The sequence below is a fragment of the Falco peregrinus genome, chromosome 3 (genome assembly GCF_023634155.1).
Source record: "Falco peregrinus isolate bFalPer1 chromosome 3, bFalPer1.pri, whole genome shotgun sequence".
NCBI classification, from domain to species: domain Eukaryota; kingdom Metazoa; phylum Chordata; class Aves; order Falconiformes; family Falconidae; genus Falco; species Falco peregrinus.
Window position 1 is genome coordinate 100,508,812 of NC_073723.1, and position 26,224 is coordinate 100,535,035.

Below are 26,224 nucleotides of genomic sequence, written 5' to 3' on the forward strand. Positions count from 1 at the left end.
ACCAAGTAAGCTTTCTTCTGAGACTACAGGTCAAGGGGAGAATTCTATAGTGTTGGACCAAAAATGGGAATGCAGATGTTTTTCAGTGAGCCCTGTGAAAGCTAGAGGTTCTTCTGGAGCTCACACATCAGCTGTCATCCTCCCAAGGTGGTAGTTCGATGTCAGTAAATGCTCTAAGACGGTTGGTAACACATCTGCAAGAGCTGTGTTTGAGCACTCATGGGGAGTTAGAATTGTAATCTGGTTTTGTTTTGGGTTTTTGGGTTTGGGGTGTTTTTTAACCTTATCCCATAGAAAAGCCTCAATTTGATCTGCTGTTCAGTGTTTTCTGTTGACTTGCTACGCTACCCAAGTTACAGAAGGGCTGGGTTTTGGGGATGCCTTAGAAATTGTTTTAAAAAAATTATTGGATATCACTGTTCCATCCTGTAAATGATGTAGGCTGAAATAGCTTGTGGATGAGAATCTAGGCCATGGATTCGTGTTTAGGAGCAGGCCTGAAGTCAGGGGCAGCTTGGCTAAGATTTGGCTGATTTGCGTTGATATTCCCTGTGGCTTGATCAAGTTATAAAAACTCGGAAACGACTTGTCTACATCTATAAGATGAAAAGGAGCTGGTGTGGGACTGCGTGCATATTTAATATGTGGGTGTTGAAGGTAAACCAGTTAATGTTTGTAATGTGTTTTGCAACTGTAGTTGCACCGTATTGTGCAAAGCTTCTTTTGTTGATGGTTGACTTTGGACTGTGAGTGACTAAGATAGAAGCAATCAGTCTGTATTTGCTCATTTGAATAACTCCTGTGTTTTGCGTATGAGGCTGTATGTAGGGAGTACAAAGACGAAAAAGCACTGAATCATACTGTGTGTGCTATTTCTGGAAGGTCAAGCAGGCTTAAGACTTAGGAGGAGAAGTTTCTGGGATTTTTCCAAATTCTGTCAACAAAACAAATTCTATCCATGTTAATCATCAGAATGAGTCGTTGGAGTTATTTGTATGTCGTCGTAGTGCAGCCTGGCTAAAACAGGCTGCTTGACCTTGTTTCTACTGTAGTGGGACTTTCCCTGTGAGACTGATAAATCACTCATTACTGCTCTTCATATTGAAATTTTTTACACTGAACGTTAAGTCTTAGAGTGAAGTGAAAGGAGCTGTTGACTCTGGGAAGTCATCGAGGCTACACTTGCGCTCAAGAGCAAGACAAAGTGCCCACCATAGAGCACCATGCTATGGCACCTGCGTCTGCTGCTGCCCAGTTTAGTCTGGGTGCCTGCACTGGGTGGTACTGTGCGGAATGGACCCTGGCTACCCTTAGGTTTTCTGCCAGCACTCCTCTTCGCTAGCAAAGAGATTTCTCCTGTCTTGTTTTAAGGTCTTGTTTTGTTCAAGGAATGGTTGTGAGATCTACTTAAAGTAGCAAAGTCTTTATTTTGAAGGAATGAGGTGAAATTCAGGCTGTCTTTTCCACTTTTGGCATATAACACCACGGGCAGAGAGATCTTATACTATTTGATATCAAAGAGCCATGAAAAAAGGTAGCCTGTAAGCCCATGTCATGTTGGAAGAAGCTTTGCTTAGAACGTAGTGATGGATTTGTGCTCATAAACGGGATATCTTTCCTTTCGGATGTCTCTGGGAGCTGTTGGACAAGACAAGTGGAACTGTTGAATGCAGAATAAAATGCAAATGTTAATGCCACGCAGCGCTATACCCAGAGTTGAAAATGGATTAGCTGCACTCTCTATTTGGTTCTGATCAACAAAGATACTAAGCAGATGAAGCGTGGAAATGATCTGTCCCTTGACTGGAAGAAGTAAGAGATGCTCGATGGCTGCAGATGTGGTGGTGGCTGTGGGCTTGGGAAAATTAATGTTCAGATGGGGAAGGAACTGAAAGGCAGTTCCTGAAACGCCCCATGGGTAATGCAATTTTAAAATGTAATTACCTGCTACTCTTCAAAAAGAAACATTTCTAGGCTTGGCCTTTTTTAAACCTAAATCTTTTTACAACCTCAAGTATCCTTAGGTGCCTTAACACATGGAAATTTTAGTGAGTTAGAGAAGATGAACAAAATGGCAAGGTAGCTGTCAATGCCTGTTGCCTGTGCTGGGTAGAGAGGCAGAAAAATCAGCTGGATGTTGCAGAAGGAGTTGAAATGAACACTACAATCTAACTGGGCTCTTCACATGTTACAAGATAAATGTTCGAAATATACTTAATTTTCCTGTTTGTGACTTTGTGCAGTTTAGGCATGGCTAAGGGTGGAAAGGCTGAAGCCTCTTCATCCACCTCTGTGCATCTGGGTGCTACAGCGCAGAGCCTGGGCTGCTTCAAGCAGTAGTACAGCTGGAGTAGCCTGGAAGTCTGACACAAGTGTTTAGAAAGCAGGAGAGAAAGGTGGCTTACTCCAAGGATCATCCAGTACCCAGGCTGCAGCCTGTGCTGTGTCTGGAGCAGCGATACTATTTAGAGAATGGATTGCTCACTTGAAAATCCTGATGGAAATATGACGACGTGCTACTGATGGTCACACAGCAGAAGGTAAATTTACCATTCGATGTTTTGAAGCAAAACTTGTCCTTTCATGTGTCTTTTCTGCACTGTGTCCTGTTCAGTACACCTGTGCTGAAGGGTTATGTTAATGTGCATGTTCTGTAATACAGAATAAGGTATTTATAATTAGTATAGACAAAATAATTTTAGTTTACATGTTCAGCTATTGTATTTTTTTTTCAAGTTCTAGGTTCTAGTTAAAAGGTTTCTTCTGAGAAACCTCAAAGTTTCCCTTAATTTCAGTGACAGCATCAGAACCCATAAGCTGTTCTGCTGGCCTTGGCTAACTCCAGCCACAAACTCTGTATACGCTGAAGGAGGTTGGAGGGAGCGGTAAGGCAAGGTTCTCGGCCATGGGTAGAAGGCATGGGACACCAGCTGGTAGTTCAGTAGTTTGTCCCAGTAGCTGCACGCTACCATCTAAGCAGCTGAAAGGAGAGAGGTGTGTTGCAGTACACTTCTTATTTGGGGATGGTCTTTCAGAGGTGACTGGGAATAGAACAGTTTTTTTTAGAAGCAGCACAGACAGACCTGAAAGCGTGCATGAATTTTGTCTGTCATACTGAGATGGAGAGAGGTAAGAATTTAACAGGTAGTATTTTACATCCAGTAAACAGTGTATAATGGGGTTTTGTTTTTTTTCTGTTTCTCCCCTCCCCCCTCCCTTCCCCTTAGCTGAGCTAGCTGGATCTTGCGTGTTCAAGCATGCTCAGTTCCTACACATTTGCTGTCTTCAGTGGACAGTTCCTGTGCACCTGTGTTTTGGTGCTGAATAAAGAGAAATGTTCTTTTGACAGTGGACACGGCATCCTGCCCTGGAAGGCTTTGTAAACCCTGTCTGTAGTCCAGCAGTAGCTGCTGTTGAGATGTCTATGACTCGGGAATGAATTTACAAAAAAAATACTCAATTTCTTGAAAACGGGAGAGAGCAGAAGAAAATGGGAAAGCTTACTTGCATAATTAGCTCAGTCAAGGAAATGTTAATGAAGAATAAAAATAGCAACTTTGCATTTTAGCAGTTTAAATTAGGGCAAGGGGCATGATGGGAGAATTATTTTTTTAACGAAGACCTGCCTGTATTACCTGCAGCCTGTATTACCTGCAGCCTGTCTTTCCTGGTGGAGCTTGAAATAACAAGGTACACAGGGTGAACCAAGTTGTAATTTCATTAATTGTGGATAAAATAATTTTTTTATGACCGGAGTATCTCAGAAATTCAATGACAAAACAGAAGGCATGTTGCAATCAAGTTGACCCTTTTATGTTTTGCATCCAAATACTGCTGATAAGAGACTGTTCTGAAGGACATTTACAGTCTGCGAAGTTAGTACTTCAGCATGCATTTGTGTGGTTTGTATCGTCGGTAAATATATGGTACGGCTTCGGCTGTGGGAGCTGATAATGTGGCTCTGAGATTTCAAAGAAATGCCATCTGGAAGTTCATGATAACTTGTGGTCTTGATTTGTAGTTGTTGTGGAGGGAGCAGACAAAGGGAAAGTGCTTATTTGTTTGGAATCTTTTCTGTAAGACTTGTTCTATGAGAAGTTAACTACATATGAAACGAAATATTGAGAACTAGCAAATGGGAACGTAAATGCGCCAAGGAAAGGTCTAGAAAGGAAAAAAAATGCCTTCTCCTGTTCTTCTTGACCTTGTTGTATGTTTTTCCTCTGCCAAGTGAAGTCTGTTGTCTAGAAACAGCCAAACTGGATGTCCCTGTAGGAAGATGTACCTTCCTTCTGCACTAGTGACTCACAGTGTTTCTGAACTAATATTTACGGAGGAGATTCTTTCCCAATACTTGCTGAGGTCCCTCGATGCTCAGTGGCTCGAGAAACCATTAACCAGCACCTAATACCAGTAACCCAGGGCATCTGAGTGGTTCCTGTGACACGGGGATATTGAAGGAAAATTAGAAGTTTGGTGATTTCGTTCCAGTCAGGATGCTGCATGACTTTTTAATTGGCTGGGAGATGTCCTTGTGCTCGCATTTGTGTGTCTCCTGGGCGGAGATGGTTGACATGGAGCGCAGTTGTGAGCATGTGCTCCAGGTACATGGCTTGGGTGGTCCTGGCTCTGGCTCCAGAGCATAAAATGCCAAGCAGGGGGTTGAGAGGAGGGGGCAGGGCTGTTTTGGAAGTGAAAATGCACAGGACTAAGTGTTAATGGGGAGGCCCATAGCTGGTAGCGGAGGATAGAATACAGCACGTGAAGACAGAAACGGGAGGTGTATCTGCTGTGCGAGAGTTGGGAGTAAAGGGGGATGGGAAGGGGTGAGAAGGAAGACTTGCAGGGAGCTTCGGAGCAGGATAAGGAGGGCTGGAACCAAAGACCATGAGAGAACCCTCTATGATCAGACAGAAGTGACATGGATGGACGCACAGGAATTAAAAGGACACCATGGAACTTCTGAGTCATGTTTTCGAGCATGTGGTGGCTGAGCATATTGGTGGCGGTTTTGGTGCAGAGGGAGTGATGTGCTGAAGGACAGAATGAAAGGGCTGTTCTTTTGGGACTCCACAATCTGTGTTTCTTCTACTTCAGTGCTCTATGTGTTTTTTGAGTTTTCAAGGAGATGTGGTTGGGGGGGGTGGGTGGGAAACAAAGTTTTGGAAAAAGAATTGAAAGAAAAGGAAGACTTAAGTTGAAACATCAGGGTAAACCCAAGTCAATTGTTTAATTTTCAGACAACTACTACAGTTGTCTGAAGTTCTGCTATTTATGATTTCTAAAATGATAACAAACCCAGAACTGCTAGTTAGAAAAGAATTGTAAATAGTTTTCCTCTGTAGGTATACTGATGTTTCAGACTTTTGCCATTTTATCCTCTTAGTGTTGCATAATGCAGCCAATTCATGTTTTCCAGAGCTTCCCAATTAAGTTAAGTGTTCAGAAGTTTCCATGACCTTTAGGTTTCTTTGTACTCTATGTTGTTTTGCAGAGAGTATGATAGACTTTGTGGTTTACTTCCAGTGTAGCCTTTCTTTTATGGAAAAGATGTCACAATGCAAAAAGGCCATGGTTTTGAGTTGTGTTTTTGAATGTTTAATACAATGCTGATTTGACATAACTTTTCTTTTTTTTTTTTTTTTTTTTTTCCCTAAAAGTGTCTTAACGTACAGGAAGCTGTTTAAGCAGCTCACCAAAAAATGGTCAGCAGCAAAATACAGTCATTTAAAAAGTATCAATAGGCTGAATTTATGGGAAAAAACCCACCAAGTTGGAGAGAAGATCCCCTTAGAGAAGTTTGTTTTCAGGGTATAGAAAAGGGCATCTATATCTCATATTCACTACTGTAATTGACGTTCACTGTGCGCTTATGGCTCTTGCTTCCGCTTTGCCGGTCACAGCATGTGTGACTTGCTGGAAAACCTTCTGTAAAAGTTTCTTCAGTCAGATCTGTGAGAGTTCCCAAACACAAGCTTCTGTTCTTCGCTGAATTTTTGGCGGTTTCTTCAAAACCTCACAGTCTAATGGAGGTGTCTGAGGATGACGGGCATCAGCCTGCTGAATGAGTGAATCCCAGCTTCACAGTGACCTTCAGGGTGGAGGCTGGGGTTGGAAAAGGTGGCAGGTGGAGATCTTCCAAGGAAGGGTACACGGGCTGCTGCAGTAGGTACAGCGCTACGTTTGTATGCTGTTTTCCATCCAGACCTAAATACTTCACGTCAGCCTTCCTGGAGTATAAACAGAGAAACCTCAGGTCTCTCTGCCCCTGCCAGTGCAGGCATGTATTTAGCAGCCTCAACTTACTTGTCAGGGCTATTTTACTCTTTCTTTGGGCATGCATTGAATGCTAGCGACTACTCATGTCAGAACACTGATTTTTTTTTTTTTAAATATATGTAGATACATATATATGAGTAAATATAGGTCTATACACATAGATAAATATAGGCGTGTATATATATATATATACATATATCTAGTCTCTCCAATCCCCCTGCCCCGAATGAAGAACCCTTACACCCGGTGTTGCTTAATATTCAGTAATTATGAAGCCTGCAGATCTTGTTTGTACATGCCAACTCGGATCTGGTGTTCTGGTCTGTGTTTGCTTCAGCACGTCCGTCGAGACGTCGTGTTCCGTGTAACGGCATCAAAAGCTCTGAAAGCAAAACGTTACCACTGGCAAGTTGCCCCCTGCAGTGTTGTAAATGTGCATATTTTCCTGCAATCTGATACAAAAATGCCCCGTTGGTTAATAAATTTTTTAAATTAAATTAACTAAAATTTTTAAACAGAAATTTGGTTGAGAAAATAGAGTAGATCATGGTGAATCCACACCACTGCATGCGATTTTTTTACATATGAACAGTGCAGTAAAAAACTAGGAAAACTCAGATAGGGTTTTGAAGAGTTGTGGTATGAAATTAGTAAATACATAGAACTCATAAATGTGTGTTTATTTATATGCACACATAATCAAAAATTGTGTGTAGATGTATACCTATGAGAGAGTGAGTTAATCAGAAAAAAAGATTAAAAAATACAGAAATAGAACAACTAAATATGATAAAATAATACTATTATAGCAGGTGGTGCTATGCTGTTGGGTGAAGGGACTGGCTGTACCATCAGCACGTTTGCTGATGATACGGAGCAAGGCTGGGGGGTCGGCAGAGGAGCCCCATGGAGTCCAACCACGGCCAGTGTCGGGTCCTGCCCCTGGGCAGGGACAGCCCCACGCACCAGCACGGGCTGGGCTGGCCTGCTGGGGGGCAGCTCTGCGGGGAAGGGCCTGGGAGTGCTGGGGGGCAGCACGTTGCCCCTGGGCCAGCAGCATGACCCGGTGGCCAAGGGGCCAGTGGGACCCTGGGGGGTGTGAGGAGGAGCTTGGCCAGCAGGTCGAGGGAGGGGATGCTGCCCCTCGGCTCTGCCCTGGTAAGGCACATCTGGAGTGCTGGGTCCAGTGCTGGGCGCCCCAGTTCAGGAGACAGGGAGCTACTGGGGAGGGTCCAGCAGAGGTTATGAGATGATGAGGGGCTGGAGCATCTCCCTGAGGAGGAAAGGCTGAGCGAGCTGGGCCTTTGCAGCCTGGAGAAGAGGAGGCTGAGAGGGGGCCCTGTCAGTGCCTACAAATATCTTCAGGGCGAGTGCCAGGAGGACGGGGCCAGGCTCTTTCCAGTGGTGCCCAGTGACAGGACAAGGGGCAATGGGCACAAACAAGAAGTTCTAACTGAAGATGAGGAAGAACTGCCAGAGCACTGGGACAGGCTGCCCAGAGAGGCTGTGGAGGCTCCTTCTCTGGAGATATTCAAACCCGACTGGATGTTTCCCTGTGCAACCTGCTCCAGGTGACCCTGCTTGATCAGGGGGTTGGACTGGATGATCTCCAGAGGTCCCTTCTGACCCCAACCAGTCTGTGATTCTGTGATTCTGTGATTGCTGTAAGCAGAGGACAAGCCTCTGCTACATCTCTATTTTTCTGAAGTGATTTTTAGATGTATACATTAATAAGACTCCTTTTCCCAAAACTGCTCAGAAGATCCTGTTCTGCAGAAGCCTTTATTCTGCACCCTCTGTTCTGCAGGGGGTGAAACCTGTGAAGGAACCCATTTAAATGTGTTTGGGAGATTTTTTTCCTACAGGTTGAATATGTGCAAGTGCTGCAGTTGTTGTCCCTCAGACTCCTGATCAAGGAGCTAGAATATATTAATCGCCTGGAATCCAAACTGCTGTAGGAAAAGATTCCTATTGAGTTAGTCTGTAAGGTCTTTCTAAACAGAAACGTGTTAGTTTTTCCAGTGATGTTTTGAAGAAAGGGGCTTTATTTTGGCTTTAGGGGAGAAGTACTGTTACGGTGAGGTTCTTTTTTCTTTCCCGCATGGAGACCGCAGTGCAAGGAGGGACTGAAGCCAAGCCCAGAGCTGGTGCTCTCTGCAGTGAGGCATCGCTCCTCTGAATAAAGACATCTCTTGAAAATTGTTACGCTCTGCAGCGATGTGTGATGCTACTGACACTCCTGGCTGTTAAATGTATTTCCAGCTCCCGTCTGGCTTACAGTGCCGGTCTCTTGTTATTTAGTCCCTCTGTGATTCTAGGTGGGTGTGTTATGGGAGCGGAGCTGAATTCATAAACGTTTTATGGTGCTGAAAAGAGTAAGAAATACAGTTTTTGGTAGTGCTACTGGAAAACCGTTTAAAAAATCTGGTTGTTTTCATACTTGGTGAATTTGGCTGGGCCAAGAGTTCACCCTTTTTCTGGTTTTGACACTACCTTTCTTCGCTTTTCTGCATGTAATTCCTATTAATTTTTTCACCTATAATTATCTAACAGTAATAGGATGTTCGTTAGTCTGAAAAGGTTGTTTTCATGCAGCCTGGGTTGGAGGAGAGGTTCTTTGGCTCGTTCTGTTTTTGTTTGGAGTTCTGCATGGGGTAAAACTGGACTCGGTCCTCTTTCCTAGCCTGTCAAGGCAGGGTCAGGTCTTGGTACCTTTGCTTTATGTTTAAAACAGCTAAAGGTCTGAACGTTATTTTTGATCAACACTTTGTAGCCTTTCCCTGTCATAAAGAGGCCAGTGTTTGATCCAAGGTAACGGTGTGATCTCTTATCAACAGAAATTAGAAACCTTCTGCATGCTTTCTCTTATTTAATGTATGTCCTTTGGTTGCTCTTTTATGTGCTGTTTTGTTTCTACCTGCTTCCTAGGTTAAATGACTGATAGTTAATTGTAAAAGATTATTTCTTTGGAGAGAACAGCAGGACAGATTTTTCACTTTAGCCTTTAGAGCCATAAGTATGTGTATGGGGAAAAGGATATTTTCACCTGTGTGGATACGTTCATGCAGAGTGCATATGTAAACATGCTTACATCTTTGCAAGCTTTCTTCTGCTTTAGCAGGGTGTCAGTTCAAATCAGGCATCCTAAAAAGGATGGTTTAGCTCTATTCATTGTTCATTGGCTTATGTTATTTAACAATACCTCAGTCAGTGCTTAGATACTCGGGATATACTGCATAGTGGCAAGTGACACACATTTTCTTACCCAAAGTGATACAGAGCTATTCCGATGAATGCTAGAGCACTTGAATATTTGAGGTGTATTATCACCATCCTTTTCTTTAAAAAAATGAAGTTGTTACTCCGCTACAAAAATAACTATGCCAGTAATTCTGTACAATGGGTCATGTTTTACAGGATTAGAGTTTGTTAGCTGTGCTTCCGCAGGTAATTCTGGGATTCAGTTCTGTTAATGCATTTAGATATCAATAGGTTGTGGATGTACAGAAGGGTTTGGTTTTCGAAGAAAACTATTGCTTATCTGAATGGGGGCAGATACTGGCTGCATGGATATCTTTTGTCTGAAAATTGCTGAATTATACCATAACTAAGATATAATCTAAACCAGAAATACACGTGTTTCTTTCCAAATTGGCTATTCTGACTTTTCTCCTCAGTAGAGATTAGTGTTCGAAAAAGTCTGATTTGTCTCTTTTGTTGTACTAATTCACAGTAGAGCTGATATAGGGATTTTTTCTTAATGAAACCTGCTTTTGTTGACCGCTTATTTAAAAAGCACCTTTGTGCATTTTTGGTGATCTTTTGCCTTTGTGTAGTCCAGATCTTTCCATGGACTTGGTGTTTTTGGGAGTAGTGACCGCTTTTCTTAACTTTGTGTTCTGTGACGTGCAACCCAGTTGCATCTCAGCTGGTAGATGAGATACATGTTCATTCTTCCTTGGGGGGGGGGTGGGGGGAGTGAAATAATGGAAATGCTGGTGTGTGGTTTTGTTCTTTTTTTTTTTTTCTAAAACACAAACCAGCAACTATGAGCAAACAAAAAATCCCTTCCAAGAATGTAATTGTTTTAAATGTTGAATAGAAAATCATTTTGCAAACAGTAAACTTATTGATAATGCGGAATTTTTTTATATGATACAAAGTAGGAGTTGACAGGTTGGGTAATTTTTAACACAGTTTTGTATCTTTCTGTCTTCTAGACAATTCTGCTGAAGCAGACTTATGGTTGCTGAACAGTTGTACCGTAAAAAATCCTGCTGAGGACCACTTCAGAAACTCAATCAAGTAAGTTGTTTCCCTAAAAAGATACTTAATTATCAATGAATATTGCATGATTTATTTTCAAAAACTTCATCTTTCCAGTCTAGAGGTAATTTTGTGTTCTAGAGCAAGAAGCATGCTGAGTTTGAGTGATACAATGTTGTATTTTCTAGAATGGATTTGTAAGGTGCAGTGTATTTCTTTTAATTAGCTGTAACTTTCAAGTGATATCAAGACTTTTTTTTTAGCAGAACTGCTGCTATTCAGGGGCTTCCATATTACTTTTCAAGGCAGATGTTGTCATTGTCAGCTGGGGAGTTGGATATTTGTTTTTCTAAAAATGTGAATTGTTAGGCTGTTCCCCCCTCCCCCATCTTAAATTTTATGTAATCAGGCCCTTTCAGTTATAAGGCTATCAGGTACATACTTAAAACTAGCTATTTCACTGTACATTTTCATAAAAGGTGAACTGATTAACCTGGGACAGAAGTCTTGTGAAGAATGTGTTCCTATGACATGGTAGCAACTTCTGCCCCTGACTTCTGCAGAAGTATAGTTGTGTTGAGAGTGACTGGAAAACCTGTACTGGAAAACTGGAAAAGCTGTCATTGCCCAGTATAAATAAATATTGTGGCATGTTTCTTGTAGGTTTTGCCTTCAGTAAACAAGTGTGGCTATTTATGCAGTTGATTGTTTAGTGTGGCGCACTGTGGATGGGCTGTTTGAAATCCATTTTGGTTAGAAGCACATAGTTCTTAGGAAGCATGCTCAGGAAAGTCGAGGGGAGGGAGAGGCTGGGTATAAAGTCTCTGCTTGTGGTGCTGGAGTTGCTGACAGTGTCCCGGGGCTGTAACCTGGAACAGAAACCGTGTGCCTGTGGTGGTGGGCACAGCAAAGCTTCCCCCACCCCTCCGAGGTCTTCGCTTCCTGACTGCTGGTGTTGCACTTGGTGATGAGACTGGCTTTTTGGCTTTTTTTTTTTACTGTTGCCAAAAAAAAAAAATAAAAAAAAAGCTGTTCCCAGAATACTTCCAGTTAGTGTGTGTTGGCCAACAGAACTGACGACAAGATCTTTTCCAGTTCAGTTGTGGCCATCTTTCTATTTTACTAATCCTATGCCAGAATTGATGTGGTATGGTGTGTGTCCTTTAACCAGTAGAATAGAGCTGGTTAAGAAAGAGGGTCTGTCTAAAAGCAAATGACCAAAACTATTTCTTTGAACTTCATGTTTCTGTTGCTGCTCTATTAGTGAGCCTGATGTTATTTGTAGCCTGGCTTTATTCCTCTTTTTCCTTACTTCACCCTCTACTCTCTCTGTTCTGACACACGGCTGCTCGGGTGGTTCTCAGTTTCTTCTCCTGGCTGAGGGTCACTCCTTTTCCATAGGATGCATTCCTTCTCCACACTCAGCTCCTGGCAGTTCCTCCTTATGGAGAAGGACAACTTTTGTTGTTTCTGACCATTTTTTTATTTTTTTTTTATAAGGCTCAGTAAATGTAGGGGAGAGAACCATATGTGGGTGCCCTTTCATGGGACTTGGAACTGAAGGATTTAGACATCCTTCATCTCCAAAAAGAGCAGCTACCACTGCATCTGGGTTTTACAGGAGTGAGGAAAGCTGGTATCTCTAAAGAACACAACTGTTCCCAAATACATTTTAATTTGCTACAGCAACAAACCCAGTGCATGAAAGTTTTGTGTTGCCCAAACAACTGCCATCATATCCTATCATAACAGCTTGTTGGTAGCTATGGAGATCTTTGTTTTTCTTGGTTCAGTAACAGATTAAACAGTATGTGGATTGTCAAAGCAAACATACTTGGAGTGGAAAAATTAATATTCAGTACAGTAAAATTCTTTTTTTCAAATAAAAAAAAAAGTCAGCCTGAAAGTGTTATGAGTGTCACCTGGGAGAAGTATTTTCGGTTTTGTTTATTCTCTGCCCTTTGCATCAAGTTTCTGCTATGTAACTTCTTTTGCAAATCTGATTTTGAAATGCACTGATTCGAACCAGTGGTAGTGTGTTCACGCTGCGGGTTGAAGAACAACTGTCTGAGAAGCTGATCCCTCACTAATGCTGTCTGCCAAAGGATGTGTCAGAACCCAGCAAGTCCTGTAGGTTCAACCTTTTATGATCTGACATTCTTTTAAAAAGAAAACAAAAGCACTCGCAAACTCTCTAAACCTTTGCGTCAGATGTGCGGATGTGTATGTAGCTGATAAGAACCCAGCTGACAGTGTCATCTCTGCCTTTTTGTGTAGCTCTGGTGGGTTGACCCTGGCTGGACACCAGGTGCCCACCGAAGCTGTCCGATCACCCCCTCCTCAGCCCTCAGGGGAGGGGGAAGGTAACGTGCGGCTGGTGGGTCGAGGTGAGGGCAGGGAGATCGCCCAGCAGTTACTGGCGGGGGCTAAACAGGCCCGACTGGGGAAATCAGTTTGATTTGTTACCATTCGCATCAGAAAAACACCTTCCCCCACCCCTCCCTTCTTCCTGGGCTTTAATTCCCAATTTCTTCACCTCCTCCCCCTTGAGCAGCGCAGGGGGCTGGGGCTGGGGGCTGCGGTCAGTCCCCCACAGGTTGTTGCTGCTGCTCCTTCCTCCTCACGCTGCCCCTGCCCCAGCGTGGGGTCCCTCCATGGGAGACAGTTCTCCATGGCCTTCTCCAAGATGAGTCCTTCCCAGGGCTGCAGCCCTTCCCCCCCTGCCCCAGCGTGGGTCCCCCGCAGGGCACAGCCCCGCAGGCCCAGCCGGCCCCAGGGGGTCCCTGCGGCGTCCCCAGCCCTGCCCCAGCCTGGGCTCCTCTGCCCACTGGGCCACCGTCCCTGCCAGGAGCTGGCCCAGTGTGGGCTGCCTGTGGGTCACGGCTCCTTCGGGCACCCCCTGCCCCGGTGTGGGATCCTCCATGGGCTGCAGGTGGGGATCTGCTCCCCCATGGGCTCCATGGGCTGCAGGTGGGGATCTGCTGCTCCATGGGCTGCAGGTGGGGATCTGCTCCACCATGGACCTCAGTGGGCTGCAGGTGAGGAGCTGCTCCACCGTGGACCTCAGTGGGCTGCAGGTGGGGATCTTCTCCACCACAGACCTCCGTGGGCCGTAGGTGGGGATCTGCTCCACCATGGACCTCTGTGGGCTGAGGGGGACAGCCTGCCTCACCATGGTCTTCACCATGAGCTGCCAGGGAATCTCTGCTGTGGTGCCTGGAGCACGTCCTGCCCTCCTCCTGCACTGACTTGGGTGCTGCAGTTGCTTTCTCACAGTGTCACTCCTGTATTCTATTGGGGCAGATTTTTTTTCTCTTCCCCGCCCCAGCTTAATACACTATTCCAGAGGCACTACCACCATCAGCAATGGGCTTGGCTTTGGCCTGTGGTGGGTCTGTCTTGGAGCTGCTGGCGTGGGCTCCATCGGGCATGGGGGGCAGCTTCTGGCAGCTTCTCACAGAAGCCACCCCTGTAGCCCCCACGCTATGAAAACCTTGCCACGCAAACCCAATACAATGGCTCTTAGAAGTAGTCTGCTCATCTTCAGTATCAATGAAGTTGAAGGTGCTGAGCCAGGGTGATGATACAGGAGGGAAAGAGTTGCTTAAAGACCATTAACTTATGGATGGGAGTTGAGGGTTTTTTCTATGCAGACTTTATTCTCAGGTGTTTAATCATAAAGTAAGATTAAAGGCAGAGGTAGGCAATAGTAATAAAGAATTCCTTGTATAAGTAGGTAGAGTTTGAAAAATAATAATTAGTATCCTTCAAAAAAATGAAAGTTACTTCAAGGAAAAGTAGGAAATAAAGAGAATAAACTAAAGCAGGTAACTACCTCCATCAAGCAAGTTTCTGAAGACTGAGATGAGTGTCTAAAGCCTATAGCTCGGCAAAGAAAAAGAATCCTTTCAGCAAGTAAAAAGAAGCAAAAGAAGGAAGAAACTAACATTAAGAAGAATTGAGGCAAAGAACACACAGAGAGACAGCCCCCATTTGGTACAGGGGGGCTCAGTTATGTTGCAGTAACTCTATCCTTACGTTTTAATGCTCTGCTAAATATCCCAGGATAAGCGTTGTCCCCAGCCTTCGCTTCCCAGAGCTACATCCCACAAGCACATGTAACCCAGTGGCTGAAAATACTTGCAATGAACGGTTTAATATAGGTGGTTTGAGCAGGATCCTACCTTGGGGGAGGAGGAGCAGGAGGTGGTCTCTTCTTTTCAGTGGCTCCAATTTGCAGCTGTTGCAGAATGAGAACATGTGCTCCTTGGAAGGGGGAGGCGTGAGCACGGGGCATGGGGGGAGACCAGGGCATGGGAGCTGGTGTGGGTGTATGGTGTTGGTTGTGCAGTTGATGAGCAGCTCCGGTGCTGTCACGTTATCTGGTGGTATATGCAGAGATGGGTCGAATTGTGTCCCTGCGTCTGTCCCTAGGATGTGACGGTGTGGTGTGAGTGGTGATACAGATGGGAAATTGCGGAATGGCTGAGGATGTCGGGGACCCCTGCAGGGTGTTGCCTTCAACCCTGATCAGCTTGTGTCCACCAGGACCTCCAGGGCCTTTCTTGCCAAGCTGCTTTCCAGTTGTCACCCACAGCCTGTCCTTGTGACTGGGGCAGGACTTGGCACTATCCATTTGTTGAACTTAGGCTAACACATTAATTTAAGAAAATCTCATTTTCATTAAAGCTGATATTAAAATAAAATCTATAAAGGAAATAATGCATTTGGGTTAACACGGTGTTTATTAGGAGTGATCTACTTGTCCTCATAAAGATGTGTCTCTTCTTGGGTATGTTGTGTAGGCTTTTAGAAATACATCCCTGCAACAAATTTCTTTTCTTGGGAGAAACAATGTGCTTTTGTTCTGTCAAGGGCTGCTATCTTGCTTGGTGATGGATACATCTATTGTGCTTTAGTAAAGCAGTTGCTGGGCATTCTGGGGAATGAACAGCTTTTGGAAAGATCCAGGAATGTTGATTCCCTCTGATCAAGTTGGTGGGTTTTTTTTTTTCTAGGGATATTGAACTCTTGCTGAGGTGGTGAGCTTTCCTGGCAGGGAAGCATGCTACAGAAAATAATTCTCTACCCTGGCCTGTTCTTAGAGTCCTTAAGTATCAGTGAATGGCTGCAACCCCAGGTAGGGCATTAGGTTATTGGTCCTTGATCTTGTGCTTTTTGCTTGGCCTGTGTACGCCGATTTAAACAGAAGGTTTTTTTAGTTTTAAATTACGGTTCAGAAACCCCTGACAAACCTAAACCACAGTCATTAGTCTATTTGCTATACTATTTATACAGAAAGTTGCCCCTGCAAACACATTGTTCAGGGTGTCATGTTGAGCAGAATGACTGATGCTTTTAAAGCCTGTAATGCCGTAGTACCTCGAGCCCCGTTTTGTGGAATCAAGTGCATTGAGGTCGGTTGGATTTAAGGACCTTTACTTTACTTGGAGGTAGTTTTTTGTCTGCTACCGCAATTGGTTCTCTCAGTGCTGTAGCTCATTTAATCAGAAGTTAAAGGTATTTTGCAGAATAGACTGTGTTTTCCCTTCCACATTATTTCTTTAAATCATGGCAGACGTTTTCTTTGTCCAGTTACTACTCAAGTACAATAGAGCAAGATTCCTTTGGAGGATGCATTCCTGCGCAGAAGGCAGCAGAGTGCGCAGGGTACTGTGTTGAGGGAGTTCGCCCTTGCAGGACGGCTTTGCCGTGACAGCTCCTCACCCTGTCCTGTGATCTGAGTGGGCTTTACACGTGAGATGGCCAGAGCTAGGAGAGCATGCTCTAGGGTAGGACATAATAACATCAAATTGACTTTAAAGACTTCAGAAAATGTTATGAGCAAATATTTAAGTCGACTTTATTTTACCTTAGAATTTAGCATGACATTTTTTAAAAGTAGCCTGCAATCTATATTTAAAAGTCAGTCACATCCTTTTTCTGCAGATCATGTTTAGGTGTGACGTCTTTGCTCTGAGCCTGACCATCTGGCGGTGTGACCAACTTAACTGACTTTAGTGTATGTGTGTATAGGTGGTTTATAAATAGTATAAACAATAAAGAATAAGTAAAACATCATTAATATCCTCCCAGAGAGATGTCATTATATTAATTCATTTTTGGGGATGTTGGGTAGTTCAGTGATGGTTTGTTTCAGTGTCTCTCTGTAGCCTGGTTTGGTTTAGTTTTTTTCAGTGGCAGAAAGTTGTCAGCTAACGTTTTCTGCTAAATTTTTTTTTTATTTAGTCAAAGGTATCTTTCTTAAAATTTAGCTGTTAGCAGCAGCAAGAATAAGCATTCAATAATTTGCCAACCTTAACTTCTGTAAACCACAATAAATCTGTTAAAGCTGTTTGAAGAGAATTAAACATAAGAAACATAGAGAAATTTCCTTTAAAATAAAGTTACTTTGCTCTTTGGTCTCATGCTTCATTGATTTCTACATGCTCTGATACTCTTTCTTGACTGTTCCATCTCAGTTATGTAACCCACTTTTCCTAATACCTCCAAAAATTCCGAGACAGCTGTGTGTTTCCAGCTAGCCATCTTCCCACTTGCTTGATCCTTTCCCGAGTGCTGTTGTAAGTTACTGGTGCGTACAGGGATTTTGACTTTTCCTAAGGAGTTCTCTTGCTGCTTCAGGTGTGATGGATGGGGTTCTGGAGGCTTTCATCAGAACAGCTAAAGTGATGTCATTTGGGAAGTATGATGTGGTCATGCTGTTGAGGTGTTCATGGCTTGTCTCATGGTATGGAATAAATTTGACTACTATAATCATCTTTGTTACTATGTGTAATTGGAATATGACATTAAGATGTTCTCTTATGTGTATGTTGCTGCATGCACTTGAAGGCATGCTCTAGGTATTCAACCCTTTTCTTCCTGATAGCTCTGAGTTGTGACAGAAATCCAAGGGCTTTTAGCACTGAAGCAACACCGTGTGGCTTCCCGTTCTGCCCTCGCTTGAGTTTTCACCAGTTCATGACTAAACACTTTGAGTGGGATCTCACTTTTATGCTAGAAGGAGCATCAGAATCTGCAGAATTTGTTGAAAGGGTAGTTTAACAGGACTTTGAGCTTCGACCAGGCAAATTGTTGAAGGCTTTCTGGCCCCGGTTAAGAGTAGAAGGCATGGCTCTGGGTGCTGCAGAGCTGCCGTTCACCAGGCACGATTGTGCTGATGTGAAGTGCAGGAGTGTTATTCTGTAAGAAACACAGAAGCTTTTTCAGAGATACGAGGCAAGAAAACTTTCGACTGCTCGTCGTCTCTGCAAGTGAAGATAACCCTGGAAGAAGGTTTTTTGTTTCTTTGTTAACATTTCTGAATGCTGTTGATATGTGTTTTGCAAATGGAGCAAAACCAAAAATTGCACACTGAATTAAACCAGCATTACCACTTTCTTTACAGCAGCAGTAAAGCCTTTTGCTTTTACTGATGCGTTTCCAGTGTAAAAGTAGACTGTGATTTACACGTGTTTATACTGCTTATACGGTAAAGTTTAAGCTGGGAAGTACCTCTGGAAGAGGAGACATAAGGATTTCAAAGCTCTCTGTTCTCTAGATCCTGTTAGCGTAAGATCATAATTTCCACTGCATTTGTGATGAGTGTCATAGCCTTGGAGTTTGTTGCATTTTACAGAAATAGTATGTTGCTGTGACTTCCAGTGTTTATGTTGGAGTACTTAAGGTAATAGGACAGCACCAAGAACTGTAGCTAGGAAGGACTACAGCTAATTTTTGGCTTTTGTTTTGAAGAAATCCACGGAAGAACTGGATTCTCGAAGTAAAAATGCCTGTGGAAAAAGCTTCATTGGGTGGGAGGAAGCTTGGCACATGGGTTTTGTAAGAGGAGTTGCTGATAATATTCCTTCTTACTCAGGCTCTCTAAATTAGTGCCGATAATATTGATGAAAATTTATTGTTTTGCCATGATGAAAGGCTCACATGCTCACAGACTGAGGACGTGCTTGTGTTCAGGATATATGCTATATTTGCTGTGCGAGAGAAACATCTTCCCCAGATAACAGGAGTTACTTAGTTGTGAGTGGAGGCTGTAGTTCCATTAAACAGGAATTTTAAATCACCGTTCTTTTCTAAGAAAAACTGGAAGCTTATGTGACTGCTGCAATCTCTTTACCAAAGCCTTGACTGGGATAGATTTTTGCACAAAGCTTGCATTTTTACAGTCAGGGGAGTTCTGTAGATATCTCAGCAATCACACACTTTTAACCAAAATTAACTTTAAGATTAGTTTTTTAGCATAACGTAGCTCATTCTGGTTAATAAAGAACTTATTTTTTTTTAGAAAGCACTTTATATCAGAGGTTAAGGTGTACAAATGAACTAGTTGAAAACACTGAATACATGTTCGACATGATGGGTTTTTTTTTGAGGTTCAGCATTTTTCTGGCAAAAGTTGTTAAAAGCTGCTTGACATGACGTTATAAAATGCAGAGAAAAAACAGACTGTATAGAACTGAGTGTTGTCCATTGTAGAGTTTTTAAGAAGATAAAAGGATTATGGACTGCTTGCAATTATGTGTGTGACGTGGCCACATTTTGCAGAGATTTGCAAAAGCCTGGGTTATAAACTTGTGTGCACTTCAGTTTAATGTTTAACAAGGTAAAAAAAAAGAAAAAAAAAAGTACAAGAACAGGGCCAGTTAAAATCAACTTTTAAACACTGCTCTGGAAATCTTTTTGACTTTGATATGGATGCATTTGGGACTGTTTTAAGTACTCCATGTTGTTGATGCTTTGAGAGGTTAGATAGTGCAGTGGCTTTAGCTCCACAGTGCTTATTAAGGCTGGGATGCTTTAAGGGGCTAATTAGCTTTTAGATACTCTTTAAGCCTTGAGCCAGATCATGGGGGACTGATGTCTATTTGATTACCATTTTAAAGAAGAAAATCTTACCAGGACATGAGAGAACAACTCTGTTTCATGACTTTGTGTATCTGTATTTGAACTTTTTGACTGGGGTGTACACACAGGTCCCCAGCTGCATGGGCTCCTGGAGCACTGGTGCATTACAAGCAGTGTTTACAGACATTGAAAACCGGTCAAACTTACTGTTAAACATGCAAGATAACATGTTTCTTTGTAAACAAATGCAAATCTATTACACTTCAGTGATACCGGTAAAGAAGGAAGGCTTCTGATTCAGGAACTCCCCTGGTAGTTTATGGAGTAACTTTTCCACCTTCCTCCTCATCTACCCAAACGGGGGCACGACTATACTTTGTCTTTTTTTTCAGTGTTCTAGAACAGGAACTTTCATGCATGTATAACCATCTGAAACCTGTTTTTAAAAAAACAAACAACACTAAAAAGGGGATTTAATTCTCTTTAGACTGCGTTGCTGGTGTTATCTTTAGTTGAAGGACAAAGCAGTTCTTCCCCCCTGCCCTGACTTGGTCAAATTGCATAGTTTTAGGAAAGTTTCTTCCACCAAGCAGATCGAATAAAATTAGCAAAAGGAAGTAATGGGCTGCCTTAGTGTTTCCCATGCTGTTCTGCCATATGCTTCCTTCGGCCACATGATGCTCCTGTTGAACCTTTTTGAGGGATGGGAGAAATTTGGACAAAACTGTGCTTGGTCTCACGTTATGGGTGTTTGCCTGAACAAGGATGTTTAAACCGATTTCACGTCTCTCCTGTTTTACCAGGATGAGGGCAAAGATTTCTCTTCACCAAAGGAGGCCTCATTCTGAATTCACTAGTGCTAAATTTCTAATTCATTGGTTAAAGTTTTTCACTTGATTAAACTCACACATCCGATTAGCAGGTTAACCTCTAGTTTGTCCTTACTACTCAGATGTGTTTTCTGTTTGTTTGTGCTTCAAAAAATAGGCTACTAAATAAAGATTTTTAAAAACCTACCTTGGGATATGGTGTGGAAAAGACTGAAATCCACCTCTGCATGTATGGATTCAAGGAATGTGAATGCTGGAGTGAACTAAGAATATTAACAGCTTGTAATTCAGTGTGGCTGCAGGTGGAAAATGCTCCTGCCGAATTTGCTGGAGCAAAGAGCCGGGGGTGATTCCTTAAGAGCTTGTGGCTCACAGGGTGGAGAGGTAGCAGATGGCCATGGGAAAGGGAAGCAGTCGGACACATCATAGCGTGATTTTTATGACTTCAAACGGTGTGCCAGGTGTGCTTCCTTTTCCTTGGAAAAACACCTGTGACTTACCCAAGCAGACCGTGGCGAGTAGTGGGCAACTTCAGCTGAACTTTCTGGATTGTAGTTAATTTGGGGGTGTGCGGTTGGGGTTCTTGCTGCCTCTGCCACCTGGCATTCATCTCCCTTCTGGTGGGGAATTTCTGTTTGGGTGTTTTTTTTTTTTTTCTCATGGGAGGTGGCAGAATGGCTCCAGGACTGAAAGGTGCATGAGACAGTAAGGCATTTTAGATATGCCTTATGTATGTAGTATGCCTCAAATATGTACTGAGAGAGGACACAATATTAATTGAGGTCCATGGGAATGATGTGGGACAGGATCAGGACAGAGGTCTGATGGGTTTGGTTTGCTTTGCCTGCATGCAGAAAGTACAGTCCTAAGGGGTTAAAAAGGCTTTGGCATGTATTGGGTTTCCTTTCTTTTTTTTCTTGCTTTTCTGAGCACTTATCTAGTAGATCAGCTTTTCAACAAGCTGCTGAAGAAGAGAACAGCAAACTGATGCTGCTTCCCATTTTTCAGAAAGATTTTTGGTTCCAGCAGGGCTGACTTTTTACTTTTCAATGGGACAGCTGTTGGGCTAAGTTGAAAATAAAAGTTTCCGCGCCAAGTGATCTCTGCTGTTTTAAAAATTTCATTATGAAAGTCTTTGTAAGAAGTGGAGATTGAGAGGCCTCTTTAAGATGGAGAAAAACAGAGATATTTTGCCCACTTGTACTTAAAAAAAATAAAGTATATGATGAATATTAGAGTGATAAATGGTATGGTTCTGTAACATGAAGAGGAGCTCTTGTTAGCTGGCTTTAAGATGGGTTATATGAGCTTTACAGAATCAGTGCTTTGCATATTATATGACCCCCTTGTTAACAGGTGTTTTTGTTTTACCATTTCAGGGCAGATGAATTGAGCAAAAAAGGTTAATGCCTTGAGTGCTGGAGGCAGGTGATTGATAGCTTTGAATATTTAGCTAGTTAACTGCATGTTGGCTGCTGTCCTAGCAGGCCTGACTTTTCCTAGGGAGGGAGCATGGGGAAGCACGCAGAAACTTGCTGTAGCAGGATTAATGCAGAAGTCAACATGATCTAAACTTGTCCCTACTGACATTTTGTGTTTTGTTTTTGTTTTAGAAGGCTGTCTACTAATGCTTAACGTGTGTTTGTCCTAAAACAGAGAATGCTTGCTTGTCTGGGTGAGCTTGAGTGTAAAAAGCATCCTTTCTTGTACTTGTGCAAGGCTGTCGTCTCGTGGTTATGTTAGATGCTAACTCAGGAAGGGCAACAATAATGTTGGGGAATTTTCTGTTTTCTCTGAGCTCAACAACAGACATTGCTTTTTACAGCGAGTTTTGTTGTAATTTGTGTCTCTGGCTAATGCACATCTGTAAAGACTGACGATACACTGAGATTTTATTTGGGTGTATTTGGTCAAGGCAAGCTGGGATATTGCCAGTGCACTGCAGCAGTTCACATCTGGCATTGAATACCTGATCTTGACCCTTGGTGCGCTGCTCTTGAGAGACATGAATGTGGACAACTATTTATTTTGAATTAAATTTTTTTAGCCAACATTTCCTCATACTTCTAAACTTTAACTTCTGTGAAGAAACAGCAGAAGCAGAGGCCAACAGCAAGGAACAGTTAACTACAGAAGCGTTCCGCTCAGAGTACGTGTTTGAATTTGAAACTTTCCTAAAAGATACTGGCTGATAACTGCTTTTAACAGGCTAAATAATCAACTCTTTTCATATATTGGTTTTACAGCTCACAGCACAATGGAAACTGACCCTCATTAGTGCCTCGAGTTACCAACAGAACACAAATATGAACCAACAAACTGTATACATGTTTGCCCCAAATAGGAAAAAGCCTATTGTTTTTCTTGGGTGTATTGTAGTTTATTAGCATGATCTCAAGGGAAATTTAGTAGTGAAGATGCAGACAATTATTTTTTACAAAAGGACAAAGTTAAATAAAATTGTCTAAAATACAGCAGATCTCATTGTAGAAGCAATTTGTGATTACCTCTTTTCATAGAGGGTATTTTTCTCATTAAAATTCAGTATGCCCCTAGTTCTTATTTTATGCTTTTTTTAATGATAACAGTGCCCTTAAAGTAGCCCAGTCCTGTAACAGACTTCTAGTTTGTATGCATTTACCTTGTATCAGTTGTCAAACAAGAAAATTTTCTCTGTGGAGCTCTTGATTTTGATACCTGTAGCTCCAAAAAATGAAGGACAGTCAAAAATGTTGCTTAGAGTTAGACAAAATGCAACTGTGGCTGTCTCCTAGGTACAGTGAAAAATTTTCTTTCGCATCATTTCAGAAAATAAATGCCATGCTTGAATCCTGAATCCAGGTTGTGTTAACTTCTTATACAAGGAAAGCTGCAGAAAATGGACTTTTTACTTCAGATTCTGCCTCTTTGAGATTTAATACCTGAACTTGAAAGTGTTCTTTCAGAGATTTACTCTTTTCATGTTTTATTTCTTGCTATTAGTAGGTGGTCTTTACTTTAGTCTGTATCGGACACGTTTGCTAGCTTGGTTTGTATGAACAGTGTTTGACTGAACCAGCAAAGACTTTTGATAGAGGATGCTCTTTCAAGATAAAGACGATAAAACTTAAGGATTTGTGAAATGCAAATTGAAATTGCTGAACTTTAGAAGCTATAGTTGTTTCGTTTCTATACATATGATAGTTATATGGCCTCTTTTGGTCCTGTTGCATCTAACTGCATTGGTGGCCAGTGGATTTAACATGGAATAAATTCAATGTATGGTAAACCTGGGGCTTCAGAGTGTGATAACTTTGTAGGAGTCACTGTGTACTGAGATGATGAAACTTATTGAAACATGGATAAATGCGGTCTCAGTTGGGATGGTGCAAAATCATGGGGGCGGAGGTGTTCGATGTGAATGCACCAGTACAGGTGGCTGTACAGGACTGGAGTGGTGGTGTGGAAGGCTTGGTTCTGTTGTGGTGTTTGGTAGTTCATGACCATCCCTTGCAGTGGAGCTTGGCTGAGTGGAAAAATCAACATCATTTCTAAATGGTTTTGCAATGGGAAAGGAATTTCTAGTTTCACTGTGGCAATACTGTGTGCTCATGAAGGTAGCAGCTCCCCAACATAGATACAGATCCCTAAGGATCCAGAGGAGTAGAAGATGACACTGCCAGTGGTCCTGGCATATTGTAAACATTAAGACAGAAACCCTCAAATGTCGGTCTTTTCTCTAATGGTGTTAACATGTTTTTTTTTTTTTTAATAATGTAGAAATTGAAATGGCAGCTCAGTTCTTATTGGATTCATTCCTTTGTTCCACTGATGTGCTCATGAGGAAGGGGATCATTTGCTTTATATTTCAAATACGTTGGTTTTCAGTGTTAATGGCATAATATGAATTAAATACAGTGTTAAAGTATCTGTTGAGCAACTTGTTTTTAAGTCAACAGTTCATAGTTTTACAGCAAGCAGTGCATGCTCTTCAGTTTGTGGTTTCCATTTCTGTTTCACAAAAGATACCAGTTAAACATGTTTGTTGCAAAATTTTTAAGTTAAGCTGTTGTGAAATGGTACTCAATGTTTTATGATCACTGGGGGAAGGACACTTAATTAGAATAAGCCAGGTATTGCGCACCCTGTTGACATTCTTTACTGATGCTGTGGTTGGGATGCAGAGTGTCTTGCTTGAATTTCTTGTGGCTATTGCTCAGAAACCACATGTGAAGATGACATTGTCATATTCTGAGAAAATTGTCAGGGAGTATGTTTTTGGTGGGGAGGTGGGCTGTAACTGACTACTAACATCCCGGATTATATTGCTTACATGATGAGGTTTCCAGCTGGAGTCCATTGCTTAGTGCAGCGTTTCCATGTGAAAGAGGAAAACAGATCGAGTTGCCCCATTTCCCTTCTCTGCCCCCTGCTCCCCGCCGGGAATGTCCTGGTGGCACAGCTGCTGCCAGAGATGGCTTCGCCCCCGCCAGAGATGGGGCATTGTGTGGTGGCTTCGGGAGGGAATGGCAGGTGGCAGGGTAGAGGGTGCAGCTTCGTTTTGTCATCTCAAAACCTGCTTTAAGGAGCTTCCGTTGTGGCTGATGCTACGTGTGCCTTTCCTGCCTTTATCCTACCCGACAGGGACAAGCTGCTGAAGTGACACAGCTTTGGTGCTCTTTCGTTAACCTTTGCCGGCTGTCCTGAGGGTTTGGGGGATCCAGATGTTTGAAACAGAATTAGGAAATCATTACAGCTCTGTGTGAGGGTTTTGTTTATTTCTCCAGTGCTGATTTGTAATGCTTTTCTCTGTATTTTTTCCCCCTTGGTTTTTAATTGAATACGTTTACAATAGAGACAAACCTTGTAAATATGACAATTGTTTTCCCTACTTTGCCTGACTTGAATGACAATGAGAAGCTTGTCGTATGTTTTAACGAGGTTACCTTTTCCTCAGCATTGAGATCTGAAGTTGCATAATAGGATGTTTTGTTACTGACCCACAGTGAATGTGGATTTTTCTTGTTTGTTTGTTGTTTCTCCTTGGCTTTATTTGTTTATAAGGAAACTTATCTATAGCAATGATGTGGGCGCACTGAGCTATTGACCCAGCCGTCCTTATCCGACTGCTCAGGGATTCTGTTCCCATTTCCCTGCGAGAATAGGCAGTCCTTGTTTGTTTTCCCTTTTGAAAACTGTGTTCATTCACTTTGCACCGTGGTTAGTACACGTGCTGCCTTTGGGTGTTAAAAATACCCAACTTACCCATGGACTGGAGCCTGTATGTGTAAGAATTGTAGACTTACACGTATAGAGGGAAAAATATATACTGGTATGTGGTTGCATACAGAAGAGGGGCACGGCTAGTCAGTATTACAAGCTGATCTGTTAGAGTTGTAGCATGTTTCTCTTGATGTTTGCTTTTGAGAGACAGGAGAGAGTGCTTCTGAATTGGAAATCCAAGTGGAGGGTATTTGCAGAACCTCTCATTAGATGAGTAATTCCAAAGTAATTTATCTTTGACTGATACACTGGACCCTCTGCAGCAATTAATGGTGTGGCATCGTAGCAATAGTGCAGCAAAACTTAGTGGAAGACCTTATGGGGAAAGGGTTTATATTTTAGAGAAATTCATGCAGTTTCATAGCTGCATACTCACAAGCAATAAGACACATCCACGTTTTGGGTCCAGCAGTGACGTGCTGCGATGTACGTGTTGCAGTGGTAGTATTCCTGGGATGACAAGAGGAACGTGTCCTTCATTCCTAGGTTGGCTTTTGATGTGCTGTGGGAAAATCACCTTGAGGGGGGGCATTAGAGAATTCTTTTGTACCCTGTAGAATACCTAACAGGTTAGGATCTTCTGGCTTTTTCTTTCCTGTGCCATGCCTGCAAGTCTAAGGGTTTGCTCAGTCTTCTTTTGTCTGCTTATCTGGGGCACCTTAAAGCTTCAGCGAGTCTCCTCATCCTCCCCCCATCCTCTGTTAGTGGCTCGAGTTTTT

The 26,224-nt window shown here is 42.6% G+C and overlaps 1 protein-coding gene across 1 annotated transcript in view; it reads left to right on the forward strand.

Moving 5' to 3' along the window:
• Positions 1–26,224, forward strand: part of CDKAL1 (CDK5 regulatory subunit associated protein 1 like 1) — a 426,979-nt gene that overhangs the window by 61,281 nt on the left and 339,474 nt on the right. The window contains exon 5 of the mRNA XM_055800231.1: positions 10,500–10,584. Coding sequence (XP_055656206.1) covers positions 10,500–10,584 — 85 coding nt within the window. The remainder of the gene's footprint in view (positions 1–10,499; positions 10,585–26,224) is intronic.